Raw genomic sequence first — 25,014 nt, 5'->3', positions numbered from 1 at the left:
ACCATTTATTTATACGTTAACGAGCTTATTTACATTAGAGCTTTTCATATTCAGCTGGACAGAATTTTGGATATTATACGTGTGCTCTGATCTCCGTCCTCGGTAAGTAGATCTATTTTGTTTTTGTTTCCATAACCCTTGAATTTCAATGTTAGTTTCACAAATAAATACGTCATCTGACTTCACTTTAACTAAGTCCAGTATTCAGTGTGTGTACATCAAGTGACAAATTGTGTCATGTATGCTACGTCAGAAGGCAACATTTTGCTTCGAATGAAGACTTTAAGTTTAAACAAAAATTACTTCTCTTTTTCTTCACCATTTTAAGTCTATGCCGCTTACGGACCCCCGCCTTCGGTCTTTTATCAGAGATTGATTGAGAGTTTAATTTCTTAAAACACTTCGACAAACCGTTTCACAAAACGGTCGTCTGACGAACAGGTTTGTCGAAGTATTTGATGAAACTAATCGCCTTATCAAAATCCGGTAACAAAAACGAAGGCGGGGCTCTTGAAGCGGCATAGACTGTCGTTTGTATTATTTAGAATGGTGTAGTAAAAGAAAAGTTATCATTGTTTATGTCTTCATTTTTAGAAAAAATGTTGCCTTCCGACGTAGCAAATATGACGTAATTCACCACGTGGTATACACATTGGTATTGCTCAAACGAAATGTAAAAGAAGGCCGACGTAATCGACGGCAAATAATCTTTGACTGTTACGTATGTTGCTGTTTGAAGATTGACGATAAATAATTTTAGGTATCGCTTTAGACGTAATGATTACATCTAGCTAAGAATTAGAATTGAGAAAAGGAAGTTGTACTAGTTTAAAAAAAACACCATTATCTTTTGTCACAAGCATTAGTTTGTTGATACCTTTCATATGACATGATGAATCGAGTTAAATGAAACCCTATATTGGCTGAGGACGTTTTGATGTTTTTTTAAAGATTCTTCAGCTTTTTTCAAATTCACATTAAAGTTACAATCTTATGAACGTATTTGAATACAGTGGTATTTTAATTCGCACTATTCTAAACCGCATAACATCATACGTCCCATTTTGTAATCCCGGTGCATTAATTTTTTTTAACATGACATGTCAAAAAGTAGATCTGACGATACCTGATGTTGATTTGCGGTACTACAGCCTAAAAACGCACTTTCGGAGCGGAGATAGAATACTAGAAATGACCTTTAAAGATGGAAGTACCAGTGCCCGAAAACATATACCATGGGTAGACTACTCTGATGGGCTTGTACTTAAAAGAAAAAGCGAATTCGTTTATCTATAATGGTTCGCATGATATTTTTACAATATAAAAATGTTTCGAAGGGATTTAGTAAAAAAAATAAAAAGTCTAAATAATTTTCGATTCTTCAACTTATTCCTAACATGACACTTCAAGCCTGTATGTGTGCAGTGGTATTATTGGAGGCTCGGAATGAAGTGGTTATAAAGCGTCTTTGAAAAACCTTAAATCGTCTTACAAAAATCTGGTCAGTTGCCTGAAGTACCTTTGACGAGGACTGAAAGTACGGAATGCCGTTAGGGCCATCGCCTGTGAATGCGTTGATCTGAAACGCGATACCCGATAGTTCGACGATGAAAACACGAAACTACGATAACGAAAATCCGTCAGTACGATGATGAAAACGCGACGGTACGATAACGAAAACGCGATTATATGAGAGAACGATGATGATAAAGCGATATATTTCCGTGTTTTCACCATCGTATTGTCGCGTTTTCACCGTCGTAGTTTCGTGATGTCGCGTTTTCACCGTCTTAGTTTCGTGATTTCGCGTTTTCATCATCGTACTATCGAGTATCGCGTTTCAGATTGACACATTTACATGCGATGGCCCGAAAGGCATTCCGTATGAAAGTAATCGAAACACTTTATACTATTTGGTGCAGTATTTATTAAGAACAATCATATGGTCAGCTATTCGACAAGTATGGGTCAAGTGTAGATTGCCCTGATTTTAGTAAATTTCAAGAGGTGTTAATGGTAATCCATCGTGATTAGTATTAATTTATTATAACATATTTATTTATTAACATAAATGTGAGGTCAAAGTTTTCTTATTTGAGTTTAAATTGCAATTAATATCTCTTAAGATTCTAATTATAGATTCCCCTACTTTCCAATTTGTTTGATTTTTTAAAGATGTTCTGTGATGGCTATTCTAATGGAGATAAGTTGAAGTAAATGAAGAACAAGACATATGTTATAGCTTTTTAAAATGGGTACTGTTAGTCAATTGAGATATAAACATATATTCTGGATTTTATCCAAACGATGTTAACTAAAGTATCAAAACGATTTTCAAAACCTTCATAACGCATTTATTAGGTATTTTGAGATTAAAATTAGATTGTAAATGTTTGTCGAAATATTTAAGAGAAGTTTATGAAGCTAGGTTGATGTCTTATATTAGTTTTACAATCATATGTAAACGTATTAAATATCTGTTTAAACATTGTATTGATTGCTGTCACAATACGAATCAGTTAAACGCCACGATTATCCATTTTTATCTATTATCAAATCGAATTTAAATGTCTAATTTAATTCCCTGTCATCCATAGTATTTGACAAAGGAGAACAGTGATATTTTCAATAAAAATACATTCGAATATATACGGATTTCAATTTTAAAGATTGATCTTTACACTGCAAAATGAAAAACCTTAATGCATTCAATACCAAACCTGTTGTATTAATATGTATTTATCAGCAAGAATACTATTAATGAGTTATTTCTCTTGTCCAATATTGGAAATACTATGATATAAACCGTGCATTTAAGTGGCTATTCTCACCATTGTCTCTCCATGTAGTGAACAATAGGCATGTATTCCTTTGTCTTTCCATGTGGGGAACAATAAACAGGTATACCCTTGTCTCTCCATGTGGGGAACAATAAACAGGTGTATCCTTGTCTCTCCATGTGGGGAACAATAAACAGGTATACCCTTGTCTCTCCATGTGGGGAACAATAAACAGGTACACCCTTGTCTTTCCATGTGGGAAACAATAAACAGGTATACCATTGTCTCTCCATGTGGGGAACAATAAACAGGTGTATCCTTGTCTCTCCATGTGGGGAACAATAAACAGGTATACCCTTGTCTCTCCATGTGGGGAACAATAAACAGGTATACCCTTGTCTCTCCATGTGGGGAACAATAAACAGGTATACCCTTGTCTTTCCATGTGGGGAACAATAAACAGGTATACCCTTGTCTTTCCATGTGGGGAACAATAAACAGGTATACCCTTGTCTTTCCATATGGGGAACAATAGGCATATACACACTTGTCTCTCCATGTGGGGAACAATAGGCAAGTATTCCCTCGTCTTTCCATGTGGGGAACAATAGGCATGTATTCCCTTGACTCTTTATGTGGGGAACAATAGGCACGGATACCCTTGTCTCTCCATGTGAGGAACAATAGGCAGGCATACCCTTGTCTCTCCATGTGGGGAACAATAGACAGGTATACCCTTGTCTTTCCATGTGGGGAACAATAGGCATATACACACTTGTCTCTCCATGCGGGGAACAATAGGCAAGTATTCCCTCGTCTTTCCATGTGGGGAACAATAGGCATGTATTCCCTTGACTCTTTATGTGGGGAACAATAGGCACGGATACCCTTGTCTCTCCATGTGGGGAACAATAGGCACGGATACCCTTGTCTCTCCATGTGGGGAACAATAGGCAGGCATACCCTTGTCTCTCCATGTGGGGAACAATAGGCAGGCATACCCTTGTCTCTCCATGTGGGGAACAATAGGCAGGTATACTCTTGTCTCTCCATGTGGGGAACAATAGGCAGGTATACCCTTGTCTCTCCATGTGGTGAACAACAGGAACAACCGGCAGGTGTATCCTTGTCTCTCCATGTGGGAAACAATAGACATGTATATCCTTGTCTCTCCATGTGGGGAACAATAGGCAGGTATACCCTTGTCTCTCCATGTGGGGAACAAAGGGAACAACAGGCAGGTATACCCTTGTCTCTCCATGTGGGGAACAATAGGCAGGTATACCCTTGTCTCTCCATGTGGGGAACAATAGGCAGATATACCCTTGTCTCTCCATGTGGGGAACAATAGGCAGGTATACCCTTGTCTCTCCATGTGGGGAACAAAGGGAACAACAGGCAGGTATACCCTTGTCTCTCCATGTGGGGAACAATAGGCATGTATACCCTTGTCTCTCCATGTGGGGAACAATAGGCAGGTATACCCTTGTCTTTGCATGTGGGGAACAAAGGGAACAACAGGCAGGTATACCCTTGTCTCTCCATGTGGGGAACAATAGGCAGGTATACCCTTGTCTCTCCATGTGGGGAACAAAGGGAACAACAGGCAGGTATAACCTTGTCTCTCCATGTGGGGAACAATAGGCAGGTATACCCTTGTCTGTCCATGTGGGGAACAACAGGCAGGTATACCCTTGTCTTTCCATGTGGGGAACAATAGGCAGGTATACCCTTGTCTCTCCATGTGGGGAACAAAGGGAACAACAGGCAGGTATACCCTTGTCTTTCCATGTGGGGAACAATAGGCAGGTATACCCTTGTCTCTCCATGTGGGGAACAAAGGGAACAACATGCAGGTATACCCTTGTCTCTCCATGTGGGGAACAATAGGAATGTATTTCCTTGTCTCTCCGTGTGGGGAACAACAGGAACAATAGGCAGGTATCCCCTTGTCTCTCCATGTGGGGAACAACAGGCAGGTATACCCTTGTCTCTCCATGTGGTGAACAATAGGCAGGTATACCCTTGTCTGTCCATGTGGGGAACAACAGGCAGGTATACCCTTGTCTTTCCATGTGGGGAACAATAGGCAGGTATACCCTTGTCTCTCCATGAGGGGAACAAAGGGAACAACAGGCAGGTATACCCTTGTCTTTCCATGTGGGGAACAATAGGAACAACTGGCAGGTATACCCTTGTCTTTCCATGTGGGGAACAATAGGCAGGTATACCCTTGTCTCTCCATGTGGGGAACAAAAGGCAGGTAACCCTTGTCTGTCCATGTGGGGAACAACAGGCAGGTATACCCTTGTCTTTCCATGTGGGGAACAATAGGCAGGTATACCCTTGTCTCTCCATGCGGGGAACAAAGGGAACAACAGGCAGGTATACCCTTGTCTCTCCATGTGGGGAACAAAGGGAACAACAGGCAGGTATACCCTTGTCTCTCCATGTGGGGAACAATAGGCAGGTATACCCTTGTCTCTCCATGTGGGGAACAATAGGCAGGTATACCCTTGTCTCTCCATGTGGGGAACAATAGGCAGGTATACCTTTGTCTCTCCATGTGGGGAACAAAAGGAACAACATGCAGGTATACCCTTGTCTCTCCATGTGGGGAACAATAGGCAGGTACACCCTTGTCTCTCCATGTGGGGAACAACAGGCAGGTATACCCTTGTCTGTCCATGTGGGGAACAACAGGCAGGTATACCCTTGTCTTTCCATGTGGGGAACAATAGGCAGGTATACGCTTGTCTCTCCATGTGGGGAACAACAGGCAGGTATACCCTTGTCTTTCCATGTGGGGAACAATAGGCAGGTATACCCTTGTCTCTCCATGTGGGGAACAAAGGGAACAACAGGCAGGTATACCCTTGTCTTTCCATGTGGGGAACAATAGGCAGGTATACCCTTGTCTCTCCATGTGGGGAACAAAGGGAACAACATGCAGGTATACCCTTGTCTCTCCATGTGGGAACAATAGGAATGTATTTCCTTGTCTCTCCGTGTGGGGAACAACAGGAACAATAGGCAGGTATACCCTTGTCTCTCCATGTGGGGAACAATAGGCAGGTATACACTTGTCTCTCCATGTGGGGAACAAAGGGAACAACAGGCAGGTATACCCTTGTCTTTCCATGTGGGGAACAATAGGCAGGTATACCCTTGTCTCTCCATGTGGGAAACAATAGGCAGGTATACCCTTGTCTCTCCATGTGGGGAACAATAGGCAGGTATACCCTTGTCTCTCCATGTGGGGAACAAAGGGAACAACAGGCAGGTATACCCTTGTCTCTCCATGTGGGGAACAACAGGAACAACAGGCAGGTATACCCTTGTCTCTCCATGTGGGGAACAAAGGGAACAACAGGCAGGTATACCCTTGTCTCTCCATGTGGGGAACAATAGGCAGGTATACCCTTGTCTCTCCATGTGGGGAACAATAGGCAGGTATACCCTTGTCTCTCCATGTGGGGAATAATAGGCAGGTATACCCTTGTCTCTCCATGTGTGCAACAATAGGCAGGTATACCCTTGTCTTTCCATGTGGGGAACAATAGGCAGGTATACCCTTGTCTCTCCATGTGGGGAACAAAGGGAACAACAGGCAGGTATACCCTTGTCTCTCCATGTTGGGAACAATAGGAATGTATTTCCTTGTCTCTCCATGTGGGGAACAACAGGAACAGCACGCAGGTATACCCTTGTCTTTCCATGTGGGGAACAATAGGCAGGTTTACCCTTGTCTCTCCATGTGGGGAACAATAGGCAGGTATACCCTTGTCTGTCCATGTGGGGAACAATAGGCAGGTATACCCTTGTCTCTCCATGTGGGGAACAATAGGCAGGTATACCCTTGTCTGTCCATGTGGGGAACAATAGGCAGGTATACCCTTGTCTGTCCATGTGGGGACCAATAGGCAGGTATACCCTTGTCTCTCCATGTGGGGAACAATAGGCAGGTATACCCTTGTCTCTCCATGTGGGGAACAATAGGCAGGTATACCCTTGTCTCTCCATGTGGAAAACAATTGGTATGTATTCCCTTGTCTCTCCATATGGGTAACAATAGACAGGAATACCCTTGTCCCTCTATGTGGGAACCAATAGACAGGTTTACCCTTGTCTCTCCATGTGGGGAACAATACGCAGGTATATCCTTGTCTCTCCATGTGGAAAACAATTGGTATGTATTCCCTTGTCTCTCCATATGGGTAACAATAGACAGGAATACCCTTGTCCCTCTATGTGGGAAACAATAGACAGGTGCATGTTGTCAAATGTCACTAAAAAATTTAAAGCACTCAATCTTGACCTTTAGCAGATCAACACTTCCTCAATACATCTTAATGATATTTCAGATCGAGGGGTGAAAGCGAAAAAGTTCTATCGGCTTCTTTATTTTATGTATATAACTTAATAATAGAACCTTTCGTATTCACCCCTCGAGGTGGACTGGATGACACGATAAAGAGCTTATGTCATCTTCATATTTTCGCTCTCCGGTAGGCATGCCCAAAACTGTATGAAATCAAATTATACCGCTGCAATGTCAAAACTGTGCATAAACGTACCTTTAATGTACATACATGAAATGTTGAGCACTTGTTCATGCATCTTTCAAGAAGATGGCTATATTCTTGGAAAGGTTTAAACCTATTTGGACATGCATATGTCGATCGGAAGGGGAGAATGCAAAAATGCGCCAAATTGCAAGAAAAAAAGCGACAAAACGGCAAGTGGCGAGGCGACAATGCGCCTTGTGGCATGACGATATAATTATTTCCCGTTTTGACCCTACCACATGGCACAGTTTCATTCCGCCACTTTTCGCTTTTTTGTTTTGAGCGAGACATAGATGTCACATTTGCCGTCGGGCTCAATCTTGTCCGGGCTGCATCTTGACCATGCATTAAAGAAATATACGATGGTTCACCATGATCAGGTGGCGTATCGCACACAAGACCCAGGTCTGTACATCAAAGGTCAAGGTCACGTTTAGATCTCAAAGGTTGAAATGATCCTTGTCCGGCCTGTGTCTTGACAATGCATAATATAATTGTTAAAAAACACTTGCCTTGAAGGTTCACAATGATGAGGTGGCTCGCAGTGCACAAGACCAATATCTGTATTTAAAAGGTCAAGGGAACGCTTAGACGTCAAAGGTTGAAATGATCCTTGTCCGGCCTGTATCTTGTCTATGCATAATAGGATTAAAACAAACATGCCTTGAAGGTTAACAAAGATGAGGCGGAATGCCGCGCACCAGTGCCAGGTCTATACCTCAAAGGTCAAGTTCATATCTAGGGGTCAAAGGATGAGACTGGTGCGCGACATGCGTCAAGTGGCCGGGCGTAAATTAAAAGCATTTGCTTGCTTTTTATTGTGTTACCTGTTAAGATACATAATGACAGTGAACTTGAAATGGTCCTTATCCGGGCTAAATCTTGAACATGCATTATCAGATTAGAATAAAACTTGTCATGGAAGTTCAGTGCCTAGATGAGGCAGAGAGTTGCAGACTACACGTGTGCCTGTCCGTCCATCCAGACTGAATCTTGTCCAGGCCGTATCTTTACCTTGCAATAATAATTATCCCCTTATTGTATAGCTCCATGTTATTTTGTGTTGCAATTGCATGGACAAGCATTCTGTCTTTTTCAAAGGCTCTTTAAACGGGGTCGACATGTCCCAATTTTGCGTCTAGTAATTAGTAATGTTTTTTTTTTCTTTAGTACAGGATCGTCCAGACATGGGAAGTTCATACCGAGCCTTGCGGAAGATCAAATACGGACAAATATACAACGTTAAAGGTCAGTGTGTTTGGTTTAGATTGACTCGCTTTTAGTTCCGTCCATGCAACCGGTGGAGTTTTGACGTCCAACCTAACATGCAATTAGCAGAAATTGGATTAAGAAAGTAGAATAGTTCAACTTTAGTAGGTTTTGTTTTATATATTGAACAACAAAGGGTTTGGTAAAGTTATGATTGTTCGTCATGTTATCAAAAATGGTTTGCAATTGATTAAAAATATTTCGATAAATCTAGCCTCAATTTAGTACTCTTAAAATGAAACCTCTTGAATTTGAAATTGAACAAACCTTTGCGTGGAAAATGCCTTATCGAAATCAACTTCAGGTATTCTATTACGGTCGTTTGCTAGACTAAAATGTCATATCTACTTTTATTTCGTCCTAATTTAACTAAAAAACTAAATATTGTTCTTCTGTATTCAAAGAAAGCATTAAATTATCGGATCTTCAAAGAGAGTGAAACTCAGGAGTAAAAAAACACACAAAAGCATGAAAAACACAGAAGCCAGAAAACACACAGGAGCAAGCAAAATACAGGAGCAAGAAAATTACATGAGCAAAGAAAACCCCGGAGCAAGGAAACACAGGTGCAAGAAAAACTCAGGAGCAAGAAAAACACAGGATCAAGGAAAACACAGGGGCAGGGAAAACTAAAGAGCAAGAACAACACATGGACAAGAAAAACACAGGATCAAGGACAACAAAGGGGCAATGAACACTCAGGAGCAAGAGAACACATGATCAAGGAAAACACAGGGGCAAGGAAAAGAGGGGGTCACATCGCCTCCTTCTGGTCGTAACAGTTACCCAAAGTAGTTAAATGTGGTTTTTTACCCAAAGCGGATCCCCAAACGTTTATGGTCGGTTTTGGTCAAGCTGACCGCAGAATGGAAGTTATTTGGGTGTAAGGTGATAGCTATAGATATCCTCTACAAACCTTTTCCCGGTTTTAGGGCGTCACATCGCCTCTTACTAGTCGTACATGAAACCGATAGTAAGTCAATATGCATGTATTACCCAAATAACGGGCCCTGACGTTTTGGATCAATTTTGGTCAAGCTGATCAAAGATTTAAGTTATTGGGCATTGCTAGGTGATAATCCTGGATGTCCCCTACATTCAAGCACCTTGTCTTAGAGCGTCACCTGCGTCATTCTGGTCGTAACAGCAATCTGAAGTGCTTGCTTAACTCAAATAAGGGTTCGTAAGACGTTGGAGTTAATTTTTGTGAAGCTGATCCCAGGATGGAAGTTATTTGGCGGTGTAAGCGATAGCCATAGATGTCCTCTGTATGCCAGTACTGGATCTAAGGGCGTCATGTCGCCTCCTTCTGGTCGTACCAGAAGCCAAACGTATGTCAATGTACATGTTTTATCCAAATAATCGGCCCCAGACGTTTTTGGTGGAGTTTTGCAAACCTGACCCAAGATTAAAGTTAATGGGCGGTGCTAAATACTGTCGTCCCCTACATGTCAGTACCTGTTCTAAAGGCGTCACATCACCTCATTCTGGTCATACTGCTAACCCAAAGTAGTCCAATGAGCTTGTGTTACCCAATTACGGGATCCAACGCCGTTTTTGGTCAATTTTGGTCAAGCTGACCTGAATATGGATGTTATTATGCGTTTTTAGGCGAAAACCCTGGGTGTCCCTTCCATGTCAGTACCCGGTATTTGGGCATCACATTGCCTCCTTTTAGCCGTAACATACAACCAAAGTAAGTTAATTTGCTTTTTGTGCGTAAATAGAGGTTGCCAAGACGTTGAGGTCAATTTGGTCAAGCTCACCACAAGATGTAAGTTATTGAGCGGTGCTAGGTGATAGCCATAGATGTCCACTTCATGCCAGTACCCGGTCTTGGGGCGTCACATCGCCTCCTTCTGGTCGTTCCAGCAGCCCAAAGTAGGTCAGTGTGCTTGTTTTACCCAAATAGGGGGTCCTGGACGTTGGGGGTCGATTTTGGTCAAACTCACCCCAAGATGGAAGTTATTGAGCGGTGCTAGGTGAGAGCGCTGGATGTCCCCTACATGCCAGTACCCGGTCTTGGGGCGTCACATCGCCTCCTTCTGGTCGTTCCAGCAACCCAAAGTAGGTCAGTGTGCTTGTTTTACCAAATAGGGGGTCCTAGACGTTGGGGGCCGATTTTGGTTAAGCTCAAGCCAAGATGGAAGTTATTGAGCGGTGCTAGGTGATAGCCCTGGATGTCCCCATCATGTCAGTACCCGGTCTTGGGGCGTCACATCGCCTCCTTCTGGTCGTTCCAGCAACCCAAAGTAGGTCAGTGTGCTTGTTTTACCCAATTAGGGGGTCCTGGACGTTGGGGGTCGATTTTGGTCAAGCTCACCCCAAGATGGAAGTTATTGAGCGGTGCTAGGTGATAGTCCTGGATGTTCCTTTCATGTCAGTACCCGGTCTTGGGGCGTCACAACGCCTCCTTTTGGGTCGTTCCAGCAACCCAAAGTAGGTCAGTGTGCTTGTTTTACCCAAATAGGGGGTCCTGGACGTTGGGGGGTCGATTTTGGTCAAACTCACCCCAAGATGGAAGTTATTGAGCGGTGCTAGGTGATAGCCCTGGATGTCCCCTTCATGTCAGTACCCGGTCTTGGGGCGTCACATCGTCTCCTTCTGGTCGTTCCAGCAACCTACAGTAGTTCAGTGTGCTTGTTTTACCCAAATAGGGGGTCCTGGACGTTGGGGGTTCGATTTTGGTCAAACTCACCCCAAGATGGAAGTTATTGAGCGGTGCTAGGTGATAGTCCTGGATGTTCTCTTCATGTCAGTACCCGGTCTTGGGGCGTCACATCGCCTCCTTCTGGTCGTTCCAGCAACCCAAAGTAGGTCAGTGTGCTTGTTTTACCCAAATAGGGGGTCCTGAACGTTGGGGGTCGATTTTGGTCAAGCTCACCCCAAGATGGAAGTTATTGAGCGGTGCTAGGTGATAGACCTAGATGTCCCCTTCATGTCAGTACCCGGTCTTAAGGCGTCACATCGCCTCCTTCTGTTCGTTCCAGCAACCCAAAGTAGGTCAATGTGCTTGTTTTACCCAAATAGGGGGTCCTGGACGTTGGAGATCGATTTTGGTCAAGCTCTCCCCAAGATGGAAGTTATTGAGCGGTGCTAGGTGATAGCCCTGGATGTCCCCTTCATGTCAGTACCCGGTCTTGGGGCATCACATCGTCTCCTTCTGGTCGTTCCAGCAACCTACAGTAGTTCAGTGTGCTTGTTTTACCCAAATAGGGGATCCTGGACGTTGGGGGGTCGATTTTGGTCAAACTCACCCCAAGATGGAAGTTATTGAGCGGTGCTAGGTGATAGTCCTGGATGTTCTCTTCATGTCAGTACCCGGTCTTAGGGCGTCACATCGCCTCCTTCTGGTCGTTCCAGCAACCCAAAGTAGGTCAGTGTGCTTGTTTTACCCAAATAGGGGGTCCTGGACGTTGAGGGTCGATTTTGGTCAAGCTCACCCCAAGATGGAAGTTATTGAGCGGTGCTAGGTGATAGCCCTAGATGTCCCCTTCATGTCAGTACCCGGTCTGGGGGCGTCACATCGCCTCCTTCTGGTCGTTCCAGCAACCCAAAGTAGTTCAGTGTGCTTGTTTTACCCAAATAGGGGGTCCTGAACGTTGAGGGTCGATTTTGGTCAAACTCACCCCAAGATGGAAGTTATTGAGCGGTGCTAGGTGATAGTCCTGGATGTCCCCTACATGCCATTACCCGGTCTTAGGGCGTCACATCGCCTCCTTCTGGTCGCTTCAGCAACCCAAAGTAGGTCAGTGTGCTTGTTTTACCCAAATAGGGGGTCCTGGACGTTGGGGGTCGATTTTGGTCAAGCTCACCCCAAGATGGAATTATTGGGCGGTGCTAGGTGATAGCCCTGGATGTCCCCTTCATGTCAATACCCGGTCTTGGGGCGTCACATCGTCTCCTTCTGGTCGTTCCAACAACCTACAGTAGTTCAGTGTGCTTGTTTTACCCAAATAGGAGGTCCTGGACGTTGGGGGTCGATTTTGGTCAAACTAACCCCAAGATGGAAGTTATTGAGCGGTGCTAGGTGATAGCCCTGGATGTCCCCTACATGCCAGTACCCGGTCTTGTGGCATCATATCGCCTCCTTCTGGTCGTTCCAGCAACCCAAAGTAGGTCAGTATGCTTGATTTACCCAAATAGGGGGTCCTGGACGTTGGGGGTCGATTTTTGCCAAACTCACCCCAAGATGGAAGTTATTGGGTGGTGCTAGGTGATAGTCCTGGATGTCCCCTACATGCTAGTACCCGGTCTTAGGGCGTCACATCGCCTCCTTCTGGTCGTTCTAGCAACCCAAAGTAGGTCAGTGTGCTTGTTTTACCTAATTAGGGGGTCCTGGACGTTGGGGTCGATTTTGGTCAAGCTCACGCCAAGATGGAAGTTATTGAGCGGTGCTAGGTGATAGTCCTGGATGTTCCCTTCATGTCAGTACACGGTCTTGGGGCGTCACATCGCCTCCTTCTGGTCGTTCCAGCAACCCAAAGTAGGTCAGTGTGCTTGTTTTACCCAAATAGGGGGTCCTGGACGTTGGGGGTCGATTTTGGTCAAACTCACCCGAAGATGGAAGTTATTGAGCGGTGCTAGGTGATAGCCCTGGATGTCCCCTACATGCCAGTACCCGGTCTTGGGGCATCACATCGCCTCCTTCTGGTCGTTCCAGCAACCCAAAGTAGGTCAGTGTGCTTGTTTTACCAAAATAGGGGGCCCTGGAAGTTGGGGTCGATTTTTGCCAAGCTCACCCCAAGATGGAAGTTATTGGGCGGTGCTAGGTGATAGTCCTGGATGTCCCCTACATGCCAGTACCCGGTCTTAGGGCGTCACATCGCCTCCTTCTGGTCGTTCCAGCAACCCAAAGTAGGTCAGTGTGCTTGTTTTACCCAATTAGGGGGTCCTGGACGTTGGGGGTCGATTTTGGTCAAATTCACCCCAAGATGGAAGTTATTGAGCGGTGCTAGGTGATAGTCCTGGATGTTCCCTTCATGTCAGTACCCGGTCTTGGGGCGTCACATCGCCTCCTTCTGGTCGTTCCAGCAACCCAAAGTAGGTCAGTGTGCTTGTTTTACCCAAATAGGGGGTCCTGGACGTTGGGGGTCGATTTTGGTCAAACTCACCCCAAGATGGAAGTTATTGAGCGGTGCTAGGTGATAGCCCTGGATGTCCCCTACATGCCAGTACCCGGTCTTGGGGCATCACATCGCCTCCTTCTGGTCGTTCCAGCAACCCAAAGTAGGTCAGTGTGTTTGTTTTACCAAAATAGGGGGCCCTGGACGTTGGGGTCGATTTTTGCCAAGCTCACCACAAGATGGAAGTTATTGGGCGGTGCTAGGTGATAGTCCTGGATGTCCCCTACATGCCAGTACCCGGTCTTAGGGCGTCACATCGCCTCCTTCTGGTCGTTCCAGCAACCCAAAGTAGGTCAGTGTGCTTGTTTTACCCAATTAGGGGGTCCTGGACGTTGGGGGTCGATTTTGGTCAAATTCACCTCAAGATGGAAGTTATTGAGCGGTGCTAGGTGATAGTCCTGGATGTTCCCTTCATGTCAGTACCCGGTCTTGGGGCGTCACATCGCCTCCTTCTGGTCGTTCCAGCAACCCAAAGTAGGCCAGTGTGCTTGTTTTACCCAAATAGGGTGTCCTGGACGTTGGGGGTCGATTTTGGTCAAACTCACCCCAAGATGGAAGTTATTGAGCGGTGCTAGGTGATAGACCTAGATGTCCCCTTCATGTCAGTACCCGGTCTTAATGCGTCACATCGCCTCCTTCTGTTCGTTCCAGCAACCCAAAGTAGGTCAATGTGCTTGTTTTACCCAAATAGGGGGTCCTGGACGTTGGGGATCGATTTTGGTCAAGCTCACCCCAAGATGGAAGTTATTGAGCGGTGCTAGGTTATAGTCCTGGATGTCCCCTACATGCCAGTACCCGGTCTTAGGGCGTCACATCGCCTCCTTCTGGTCGTTCCAGCAACCCAAAGTAGGTCAGTGTGTTTGTTTTACCCAAATAGGGGGTCCTGGACGTTGGGGGTCGATTTTGGTCAAGCTCACCCCAAGATGGAAGTTATTGAGCGGTGCTAGGTGATAGCCCTAGATGTCCCCTTCATGTCAGTACCCGGTCTTAGGGCGTCACATCGCCTCCTTCTGGTCGTTCCAGCAACCCAAAGTAGTTCAGTGTGCTTGTTTTACCCAAATAGGGGTTCCTGGACGTTGAGGGTCGATTTTGGTCAAACTCACCCCAAGATGGAAGTTATTGAGCGGTGCTAGGTGATAGTCCTCGATGTTCTCTTCATGTTAGTACCCGGTCTTGGGGAGTCACATCGCCTCCTTCTGGTCGTTCCAGCAACCCAAAGTAGGTCAGTGTGCTTGTTTTACCCAAATAGGGGGCCCTGGACGTTGGGGTCGATTTTGGTCAAACTCACCCCAAGATGGAAGTTATTGAGCGGTGCTAGATGATAGTTCTGGATGTCTCCTACATGCCAGTACCCGGTCTTAGGGCGTCACATCGCCTCCTTCTGGTCGTTCCAGTAACCCAAAGTAGATCAGTGTGCTTGTTTTACCCAAATAGGGGGCCCTGGACGTTGGGGGTCGATTTTGGTCAAGCTCACCCCAAGATGGAAGTTATTGGGCGGTGCTAGGTGATAGCCCTCTATGTCCCCTTCATGTCTGTACCCGGTCTTAGGGAGTCACATCGCCTCCTTCTGGTCGTATTAGCAACCCAAAGTAGGTCAATGTGCTTGTTTTAACCAAATATGAGTTTCCCTTACGTTTAAGTTAATTGTGTTTAGGCTGAATCGAAGATGGAAGTCATGCGGCACTGCTAGGTGATAGCCCAGATGTCCATTTTATGCCAGTTACCTGTCTTATGGCGTTACATCGCCTCCTTTTGGTCGTATTAGCAACCCAAAGTAGTTTAATGTGTTTGTTTAACTCAATCAAAAGGGCCAAAGAGGTTGGGGTCAATTTATTCAAGCTGACCCTAAGATGGAAGTCATTTGTAGGTGCCAGTTCATAGCCATTGCTAGTACCCTGTCTTAGAGCGTCAAATTGCCTCCTTCTGGTCGTAACAAGGGGTCCCAAGGATTTAGGTGCGGCATCTTGCTGTCGTACTAACAACACAATTTCCTTAATTTCTTTGCCATGCACTGACCTCGTCTTGGAGGATACATATGGTCTTCCTAACCCCAGTACTACGCTTATTAAATGATTACAGGGAATAGTCTTTTTAAAGGGTCTGCGTCGTATGCTTACCCTGTCTTCTGGAGTCTTTATTTGATCAGCATGAATCTTAGATAATTACACTATCAACAAAGCGGGATTTTTTCTTTCAAAAAAAGCGTTTCCACCGCGGGAGAGAATGCGTCATCGCGGAACATCTCAACGATATATTCCACCGCAGCCAACGCGGTGGTGCGCGTCGTCACCGCAATCATCTGCTGTTACTGCTGTTTCTGCGTACGACTTAATTCCGTATAAATGCACGCGGCAAATCGCCGTAATTCGGCAAAACCGAGATGTTTAGGTATTTGGGGTACAAATAGAATAGAAGAAGTAGATTAAACCGTGCTCGCGGACAGGATTTTACTTGATTGCGAGGGTAAACAATCGCATTGCTCTTTTATAAATACTGACTAAACAACCAGAATGCAACTCATAGTAAAACGATTGAAGAATGTTGGTTAAATATTTTGATACCAAATTTTACGAGAACGCTATTCATATTATACATATTTTTACTTAATATAGCGGGTGTTTCGGATTAAAAACCAAATACCAAATATTATAAAGTACAGTATTTATTGGGGGAATGGGGGTAAACTGTGCCAGTAATAATATTTTAAAAAGCTGATGTAATATTTTAAATGTTTATGTTATCTGAGGCCAAAAATAAATCCAATTTAAATTATTCCCCCATGTGTTATCAACATATTAGCTGGTTATCCCGGATACTATTTAGCCGCGGGTAGCCTCTACTGAGTACTGTAGTACATATTAATTTTATGGTTTACTTTTGTTCGAACTGGTTCTTTTTGATTATGTTTCATCGTGTTTTATTTATATAAACCATTTGCGTTAATGATATTTTCTTTGAAACATTGTTGTTGTGTGGCAGGTGTTCTTATTGGCTGCTGGAAAATAGTAGATTCCTTTCACATTTCGTGTTTCGTGGTAAAAGTACTTATTGGCTGCTAAGTCCCTTATTGGCTGCTGTACTTATTGGCTGCTGTTATTGGCTGCTAGCTTGCTGTCAGTTTACGTAAAACAACAAAAGTTTCAGGAGGTTAGACATCTTCTTATGTTGTTGACATGATAAGACATTTGGTTATTTGTTAAAAGCAAACATAATAATGTATTTCTGTTTTGTCTTTTTTCACTTGAGCTTTGTTGTTTTTATTTAAAAGTGGTAAATAAAATTTGGTATAAATCCGGATATTTGACATTCGGATATTTTTGTCAAAATACACCTAGATTATGCGGTATAACATGCAGTAAATATGAGTAACGACATACAATGAAATATGCTTTCTGTTAATATTCATGTAATTCTCCGGTTGATGTTACGTTTATAAGGCCACGCCCCATTCCCCCATCTCCCCAGTCATATCAAACTGGTTATGCACCAGTAAATTGTAACCACCGCCCACCCACGTCGGGGGAATAGCGGGGTCTTTGACTTTTGGTCCAGCCAACCCCGGGTAAAATCCCCATCCTGCTGGGACGAACTGATGGTAAAATCCCCGCCAAATTCCCCCGCACCCCAGGGACGCTAAGTAAGGCCCATTCCCCGCTATATTTTGCGCGAAGACAAAACCACCGTATTCACCTGGCACTGCGGGGCCTCCTGAAAGGTAAAAACACGGCCCATTTCCCCGGCTATACCCGGTATACCCGGTATACCCTCGGACCTGTGAGGGCTGTGGTTATAATTGACTGGTACATTACTGTGCATCAGCCAAATTGGCAAATATTCTAACTTTCTATTCTTGCACCTCGTGGTGACATATATTAAGATAAATGACAAAAATAACAGCTTTTATTTTGATCAATTCAAGATTCTGTACAAGTATTTTTTCAGCCAGTTTCGATGCTTCATCTGGACTTAAACTGTTAAATTTGGAATTCTAATCTTGCCTATATATAAACAAGAAAGCTTAAGAAATAGACAGAAAATGTCAAATAATAAGAATATACCTACACTTCAATGCAAAAACGGTTTGGGATCCAACTTATTTTGAGAAAAATAAATAAAAAGAGTTAAATTTTATTTTCACTGTTTGGAAAAAAGTATTTTTTATCAAATGGGAATGGGGCTGACAATTGGGCCCCAATTTAGTCATTGAAAAACACTGAACAGTAAATTTCCATTTTGACTAGTACAGAGGGCATTTCCTGAAAACAAAAGATATTTTAATCATTGCAAAGCAATACACAGCAGACTTTGTTAACTTGATTTATATTGCATCATTTTTTTCAGAAGTGATTGCATAATATCCATCAAAGGATGGTGTTCAGTGCAGTGGACCGGTACATCACAGTATCGGGGGTGAGCTGGCTCGGATGGTACCAGCGACGTAAGCTGGAAGAAGCCACAAAGGATGTGAAGAAAGCCCAGCAAGAGACACTGATAGAGAGAATCAAGGAGAATGCAGATACAGAGTATGGCAAGAGGTTCCTCTTCAGTGAGATCAAAGACAGAGATGACTTTGTTAAAGCGCATCCACTCACAAGGTTTTTAGAAGATATTATTATTTATCAATTTCATAAGATATTTAATACGGTTCCTTAATCCAGTATAGCTGTTTCTTTCCAAGCTTTCATATGTTGTTTGTTTTGTTTTAGTTCATACTTTTTTGTTAGAAGCAACTTAAAACATAAGACAAGCATTTTCAGCTTTTTTCCTGTACCCAAATGCCAGACTTTTTATTAAGTTTTGTTATAGTATTTCTAATACAGACACTTGTTCAACATTTTTATTCATGTCAATACAATTTAAGGTGCTGGGATGAAAATCTAGCAATTAATTTATAATTGTTCTAAGTTATATATATTGAAATGTAAATGAATTAAATAACATACTGCTAAGTTTTAATACTTACAAGGAATGCAATTTTAATATTTGGAGATAATGAAATTATTTTCATTATTCAATTTCTTATTCATGTTCTTAAATGATAATAAATATTTTTTTAGGTACCAGCATTATGAGCCATACATAGAGAGAATGATGCAAGGGGAGACAAATGTTCTCACCAAGGACCAGCCTGTAATATTTGCTGTCACCTCTGGGACGTCAGGGAAACATGCAATCATTCCTATGCTGAAAAAACAGCAGGGTACATTTTTTACCCAAGGAATTAGTGTTATTTATGACAGTATGAGGAGCGCTTTCCCTAATCAAAGCAGTTCTCAAAAAGATATGAAATTCTTTTACACACCTAGACTCAGAATGGCAGAGTGTGGCATTCCAATAGGTCCAAATTCTTCCTCGCCGGCTAATTCCAAGAGAATATTGAGCATGTACTCAACACCTAAAGCTGGGTACGACATTTTGACTGAGCCCGAGGCTTTGTATATCCATTTGTTGTTTGGTTTGAAGGACAAAAATCTGGGTATAATTGAAGCCAACTTTGCTTCTCTTGTGTATTCAGCATTCAGATCTCTTGATGAAAGATGGGATTCCCTGGTAAAGGACATTGAAACTGGCTCAGTATCTGATCAACTGAAGATTGAGGATTCAGTCCGTAAAGAGCTCAATCAGGTTTTATCTGCAGACCCAAAAAGAGCTGATGAGCTGCGTAATGCCAAACTGGCAGGAACAGTTGGCATTGCAAGTAGAGTGTGGCCAAAACTGAACTTTGTGATGACTGCAGATTCAGGCACATTTGAACTGTATGGTCAGAGGCTTCGAGAGTTGTACTGCAAAGATGTGCCTGTATATTCCCCTCTGTATGCAGCCTCAGAGGGATTGTTAGGTGTCAACATCTGGCCGAGAGAGCGTCCCAGTCGATACTTACTAGCTCCTCGCTCAATGTTCTTCGAGTTCATTCCCGTAGAGAGATGTGAAGAAGAGAACCCTCCTACATTGTTTCTCGATCAGGTAAAAGGCTAGCCTATTTGTTGGTTTCAGACTAAAATGAACTTAACTGTGTTACAATCTTAATAACAACAGAATATCAAAAGATAGGTGAATGAAATGTAAATGCCTTTCTCGTAAACACTGTTGAAAATGTGTCATGTTGTTTCAGTCATTGGCATTTTATAATATGTTTTTTTTTGTTAACCTTCATTGATAAACTCTATTAACAGGTTAAGGTAGACAAAGTTTATGAGCTTGTGATTACAAACGCGAGTGGGCTGTACCGGTACAGGTTTGGGGACGTGATCAAGGTTGTCGGTCATCACAACACATGCCCTGTCATAGAGTTCCAGTATAGGTACAGATCTTGAACAGTTCTAGCAACAAAATCTGTAAATGTGATCAGAAAACAATTCGAGATGATGTTGGACATTTTGAGATTTATCAGTTAAATTGGCAGTTAAAGTTTATTTATCTTATTTTACTAAAGAATTATCTTGGTCACAGTAAATTTTAAGCATTCTGAGATGCGGATATGTTAATACATGTATTTTAAAACAAAAAAGGCCTAATACTAGGCTATGGGCATCATGTGATGTTCATGTTCTAATCGGCATTTCTGTGTTATGCTTGTCACAAAAAATAAATAATTGGTATACACATTTAAACTTGTTCTTCAGACAAGGGCAATTCCTGAATGTCCATGCTGAGAAAACAAGCGAGTATGCCTTCTACAAGGCCCTGACTGGGGCCCTGCAAAAGTCTGGGGTACAGATGGTCGACTACTGCTGTACAGAAAATGTCATGGTGGACCAGGTCACACCAGGTTAGTTTGTGACGTTGAATCATTTTCCAGATATAATTTATTGGCTACTCAAACAGGAAGAATATTTCTTACTGGTCCATGTACATACATTGTCCATGTCAACTAATGTCTGACAGTGTAAGTTCCTGAAGTCAGTTGTTTAAAACTAGTTAGCCTTTAAATTTAGATCGAGTATTCATAAAGTAACTCATTTAACTGTGCATCTAAAACCCTACTCTCATTGTTTTTCCTGAGGATACATTATTCTTAAACATGTGCATCCAAATGATGCTTATTTTATAGTGATACATGCACAAAACTTGCCTAGGAATCTCTGTTTTTCACTCAATGACCGTGGTTCTGAAATATGTGACTTCAAAAGACACATTCATGCAGATTTTAAATTGAATCACGGACAAAGGAGACCAAAACGTTGGAAAATTTGGCTCGTATTAAAAAAACTACATGCTAATCTATCCAAATAGTTTCAGAATAATAAATTAATGTAATCAAAATGGCCATTACTTGAAACCATTCCTGCTATTCAGTATTCAAATGAAACTCAGGACATATTTTGTTACACACCATATGCAAATGTACAGCATGTTTTATGACTTTGATGCCCTTATAATTGTATAGTAAACGGCTGAAAAAATTGTTGACCATTAGATTTGCTCCGTGGCGCTCTTGTTTAACGGGTAGTTGTCCCCATATTGCATATTCAGGAATGCTCTCACATACATGTACTGTAGTTACCGTTCTAGGAATACATTCACATTGTTTCAAGTCCCATTCTTGACTTCCTTATTACAGGTAAAAAGTCATCCAGCCCATGCTACCATGTGTTCCTGGAGTTGGAGGAAGGTTCACCAGTCAATAAAGTGGCTGTGAGTTCACATTTTCACTTGTAAAATGATAATGTTTAACATGAAAGGTTCTTAGAATCTTTTTGGAGTTGTTTGGTCGTAAGTTATATAATGGTTTGAACCATGGTTAAAAACTCTTGCTTATATATTAGGGATGCAATCGAATATTCGAACATTCGAATATTCGATCGAACGTTTGATATTCAAATGTCACAATCGGTATTCGAATATTCGATGTTTTTTGTTTGATTAATAAAATTTTTGTTTGATTAATGAAATAATTTTGCCCACAACTGTGTTGTTTTATATATTCGCGTATGCGTGATGACACTATACATGCGTCCTGGGACCAATATTTAATCCTACATCAGACGCGTCCTATGTTAATTAGGGACCTATCGTCGGGACTATAAGTAGTTCCTGTAATTTTAAGAATACTGGCTATTAAACAAGTTTAAATTATTTTAGATAAGTTTTAATGACCATTCCAATAACAGATAATCAGAATCGCCACCAAAGTGGTGTCATGGCAACCAATTAAGATGTACAGTATTGCTCAAATCGCCGTTATGATAAGAATGACATGTGGTAGTTATTTGCTCTACACTGTTTTCCATGTTTCGATATAACGTTCGTGCTCAGAAATGTAACTCAGAATCCCATATAATCCCAGAACGAGGCTGCTCGTACAGAACGACCTTTTGTTTGTGCATAACGCCATTCAACCAGGGTATTGCTTACAAATATGAATGCATTGGAATTGAAATTATACTTGTTTTTTTTTGTTCAAAATCTATTGCCTTTTGTTGGATTTTTCTGGAAATGGTCTTATATTGGAAACAGACTAGGCCGTCGCTGGTACCAGCTACAACAAATTAATAATACATTCATTTTCTTAATCGAATATTCGATCGAAAGAATTACCGAATATTCGAATATCAATTTTGCCATTCGTTTGCATCCCTATTATATATGCTTAGGAAAAAAATCATGAAAGCTGTAGTTTTATTGTTAATGCAATATTACAAAATTCAGTATCACATAAGAATGATTTAGTATGTTTAAGGCTTTGTTTCATGTCATCTTTTTGTGTTGGTAATGCTTTACATCACATTAAGTAGAGCCTTGAACTAACTTCATCGAACTTAGACAAATATTACTTTTCATATCATTGATAGTTGCAATTTTGTGTAGAGAATTACTGTTAATAAAACATTTCTCACAGATTGACGAGGAGCTGAAGGCCATGTCCTACGTGTACGCCTCCTTCAGACGCAAGGGCAGCATCGGGCCCATGCAGGTTTATGTGGTAAAGCCAGGCACTTTCTCTGAGCTGCGGGCTTTCATGATTGAGAAGACAACGGGCTCCCCAAACCAGTACAAGGTCCCAAGGGTGTTGAAGAAGCCCGAGGCCGTCAAGTTTGTGCTTGATCGAGTTGAGGCTTGTCTGTTGTAATCACTGATACTGTTTGTATATTGTATTCAGAAGTCTTCTGTGTAAGTGGATAATGTAAGGATGCTCGATACATTATGTCATAATATGGATTATTCAATGAAATGTGAAACAGTTTCAAAAGTATGGAGCCCTTATATATTGTAGTTTTGTTTAGATTGAAGATATTTCAGGAATTTATAGAAAATGGTGGGACTGTCTTTCTGTCTGTTTTGAAAAAATGGATACTGCGATCTCTCAATAAAATAGTAATCAAGTTAAATTTATGAAACAAGGTAATAGTATAGGGTTTAATGTCAAAAAGGAGTTTCTAGTTTTAAAAAAGTGCCGCTAAGGCAACAAAACCCTTAGGGGACTAGTGTATTGCCAGCAATACTTAGTGACTTGTATAATTTCTTAGTGTGCACAATCTAGGTTTTTTTATTATTGCCAATCTGTTAAAACAATATCAAAGGAGTACCTTTCAAACGTCATGATTTTCTTCTTAAAGCTGATCATCATGTGTAGGGTAAACATAGTATTATTTTTTTACCAACATACTATTTATGAATAAAACGTAACTTGATGTACTTCAAGACTGGTGAATGAAAATACAGTGTCTCCCTTGCTGTCTAGATAATCCTGTCTTATATATTGCTCTCTGAGGTGTAACCGTGTTTGTTGTAAGATTTCATGGTTATTTGTAAATCGAACATTGTACAATGTACATTTTTAAACAAATACTCAAAACTTACATAAGAAACACAACCAACAATTTCTTATAGCGTGATTCATTCAAGGATACAATCACTATAGAATGTTTTACTGTTGATCAAGAGTTATTTAAGAAATGAATTGCGGGGTTGATGTCATTATCGGGGTATGAACGCAATTCGGCTGGTCATAGTGTGTGGAGTCCGAAGGACTCCACGCGTACTTTGACCAGCCCAATTGTGTTCATATCCCCTATAATGACATCAACCCCGAAATTCATTCCTTATATATACATCAATAGTTATTCCATTCAAGAATTGTTAAAAAATTAAGAAAACCTTTCAGTAATCCTTTCTTACCCATTCTGTAAATAGAACGACACGACTGTAACCGGAAACATTTTTTCAAATTACATCACAATAACGTGGGAAAAGACCACTTGAAAACTCTTTTATATGTAAAATTGAAACATTTGAATACAATTAAAATATAAGAAATGAACACTTTCTAAAATGTAGATGATATTTTACGGGACCAGCTCACACAATACAAACAATAACAAGATCAATAGTTTTCATGTATATTGTTATGCGATGAATTGCGATCCGAACATATCCGAAGATGATGAACGCATTTACTGAAAGGCAGTTCATTTAAGGAACGGAAGTTGAGGTGTAAAATATTATTTAATAATGTAAATGTCTCATAAAAAAACAATATATATCCTTAAAATTTATTGGTTTGCATACTTTATAGTGCAAGGCATTTGAAATCAAACATACAATGTCTTCGTTGAGAAAAATTTAACACATGTACATATCATGACTTCAATATATTTAAGTTGAAGAGTGAGAATTAAAATGTTATAAAGATTGAAAATGTTACAATTTTGCAACTTAAAAAGGCCTTTCATGATTTTTATTTAAATAATTAAGAGTATATGTATGATTAATAGCCCAGAAATGTTAATATTTTTTTGTACTTTATTAATTTATATGACTTTTGTAGTCTTGTTAAATATTGCTTTATTTCATACTTTTTCTTCTATCAAACTTTTTGTGAAATAAATATTGAACTGTTGGATTGTTTTGCTTTGTTGAATCTTATAGGTCAACCATCTGCTGACTGGAAGAGGTTACTTTAGAATATATCGAATTCATATCAGTGTGTTTCATGTTTCTCAAGGTTTATCATGAGATTTTAATTTCTCTATTGGTTTATAAGTTTAGAATATTTAAATCAGGATGGTTCAGCATCATATCAATTTTGGAGCGTACTTGTATTTTTAATGTCGGACGTTCCATCTGTAGGCCTTATTCTTGATTTGAAATCACTAGGAATTTGTAAGTGTTATAAACAATATTGTATAATCATTTTATGAATCAGACATCCAACATCTGACCATTAAGAGTGACCTTTAAGCTACATGGGCTCCATAAAGTCACATACATGACTTAAGAAACAGACATTCAACAATCTGGGCTCCACAAGGCACTTGCATGACTTAAGAA

General features: G+C 41.5%; 1 protein-coding gene across 1 annotated transcript; it reads left to right on the top strand.

Moving 5' to 3' along the window:
- The first annotated feature begins 16,833 nt into the window (after window positions 1–16,833).
- LOC128227074 (GH3 domain-containing protein-like) lies at window positions 16,834–24,583 on the top strand. Its single transcript, XM_052937276.1, has 7 exons — window positions 16,834–16,890; window positions 18,085–18,338; window positions 18,801–19,707; window positions 19,917–20,044; window positions 20,367–20,512; window positions 21,305–21,378; window positions 22,583–24,583. Exons 2-7 carry the CDS (start codon window positions 18,112–18,114, stop codon window positions 22,811–22,813), a joined length of 1,713 nt encoding a protein of 570 aa, XP_052793236.1. The 5' UTR covers window positions 16,834–16,890; window positions 18,085–18,111; the 3' UTR covers window positions 22,814–24,583.
- Window positions 24,584–25,014: the final 431 nt, after the last annotated feature.

This window comes from Mya arenaria, chromosome 3, assembly GCF_026914265.1.
Source record: "Mya arenaria isolate MELC-2E11 chromosome 3, ASM2691426v1".
Classification (NCBI taxonomy): domain Eukaryota; kingdom Metazoa; phylum Mollusca; class Bivalvia; order Myida; family Myidae; genus Mya; species Mya arenaria.
The sequence above is the reverse complement of the archived record's forward strand: the minus strand, read 5'-3'. Positions and strand labels throughout refer to the sequence as shown.

Excerpts from the sequence above, each read along its gene's own strand:
- LOC128227074 (XM_052937276.1), top strand. The coding sequence starts at position 18,112 with ATGGTGTTCAGTGCAGTGGACCGGTACATCACAGTATCGGGGGTGAGC. Across the intron at positions 19,708-19,916 it reads CTACATTGTTTCTCGATCAG|GTTAAGGTAGACAAAGTTTA; the intron begins GTAAAAGGCTAG and ends CTCTATTAACAG. Across the intron at positions 20,045-20,366 it reads GTCATAGAGTTCCAGTATAG|ACAAGGGCAATTCCTGAATG; the intron begins GTACAGATCTTG and ends CTTGTTCTTCAG.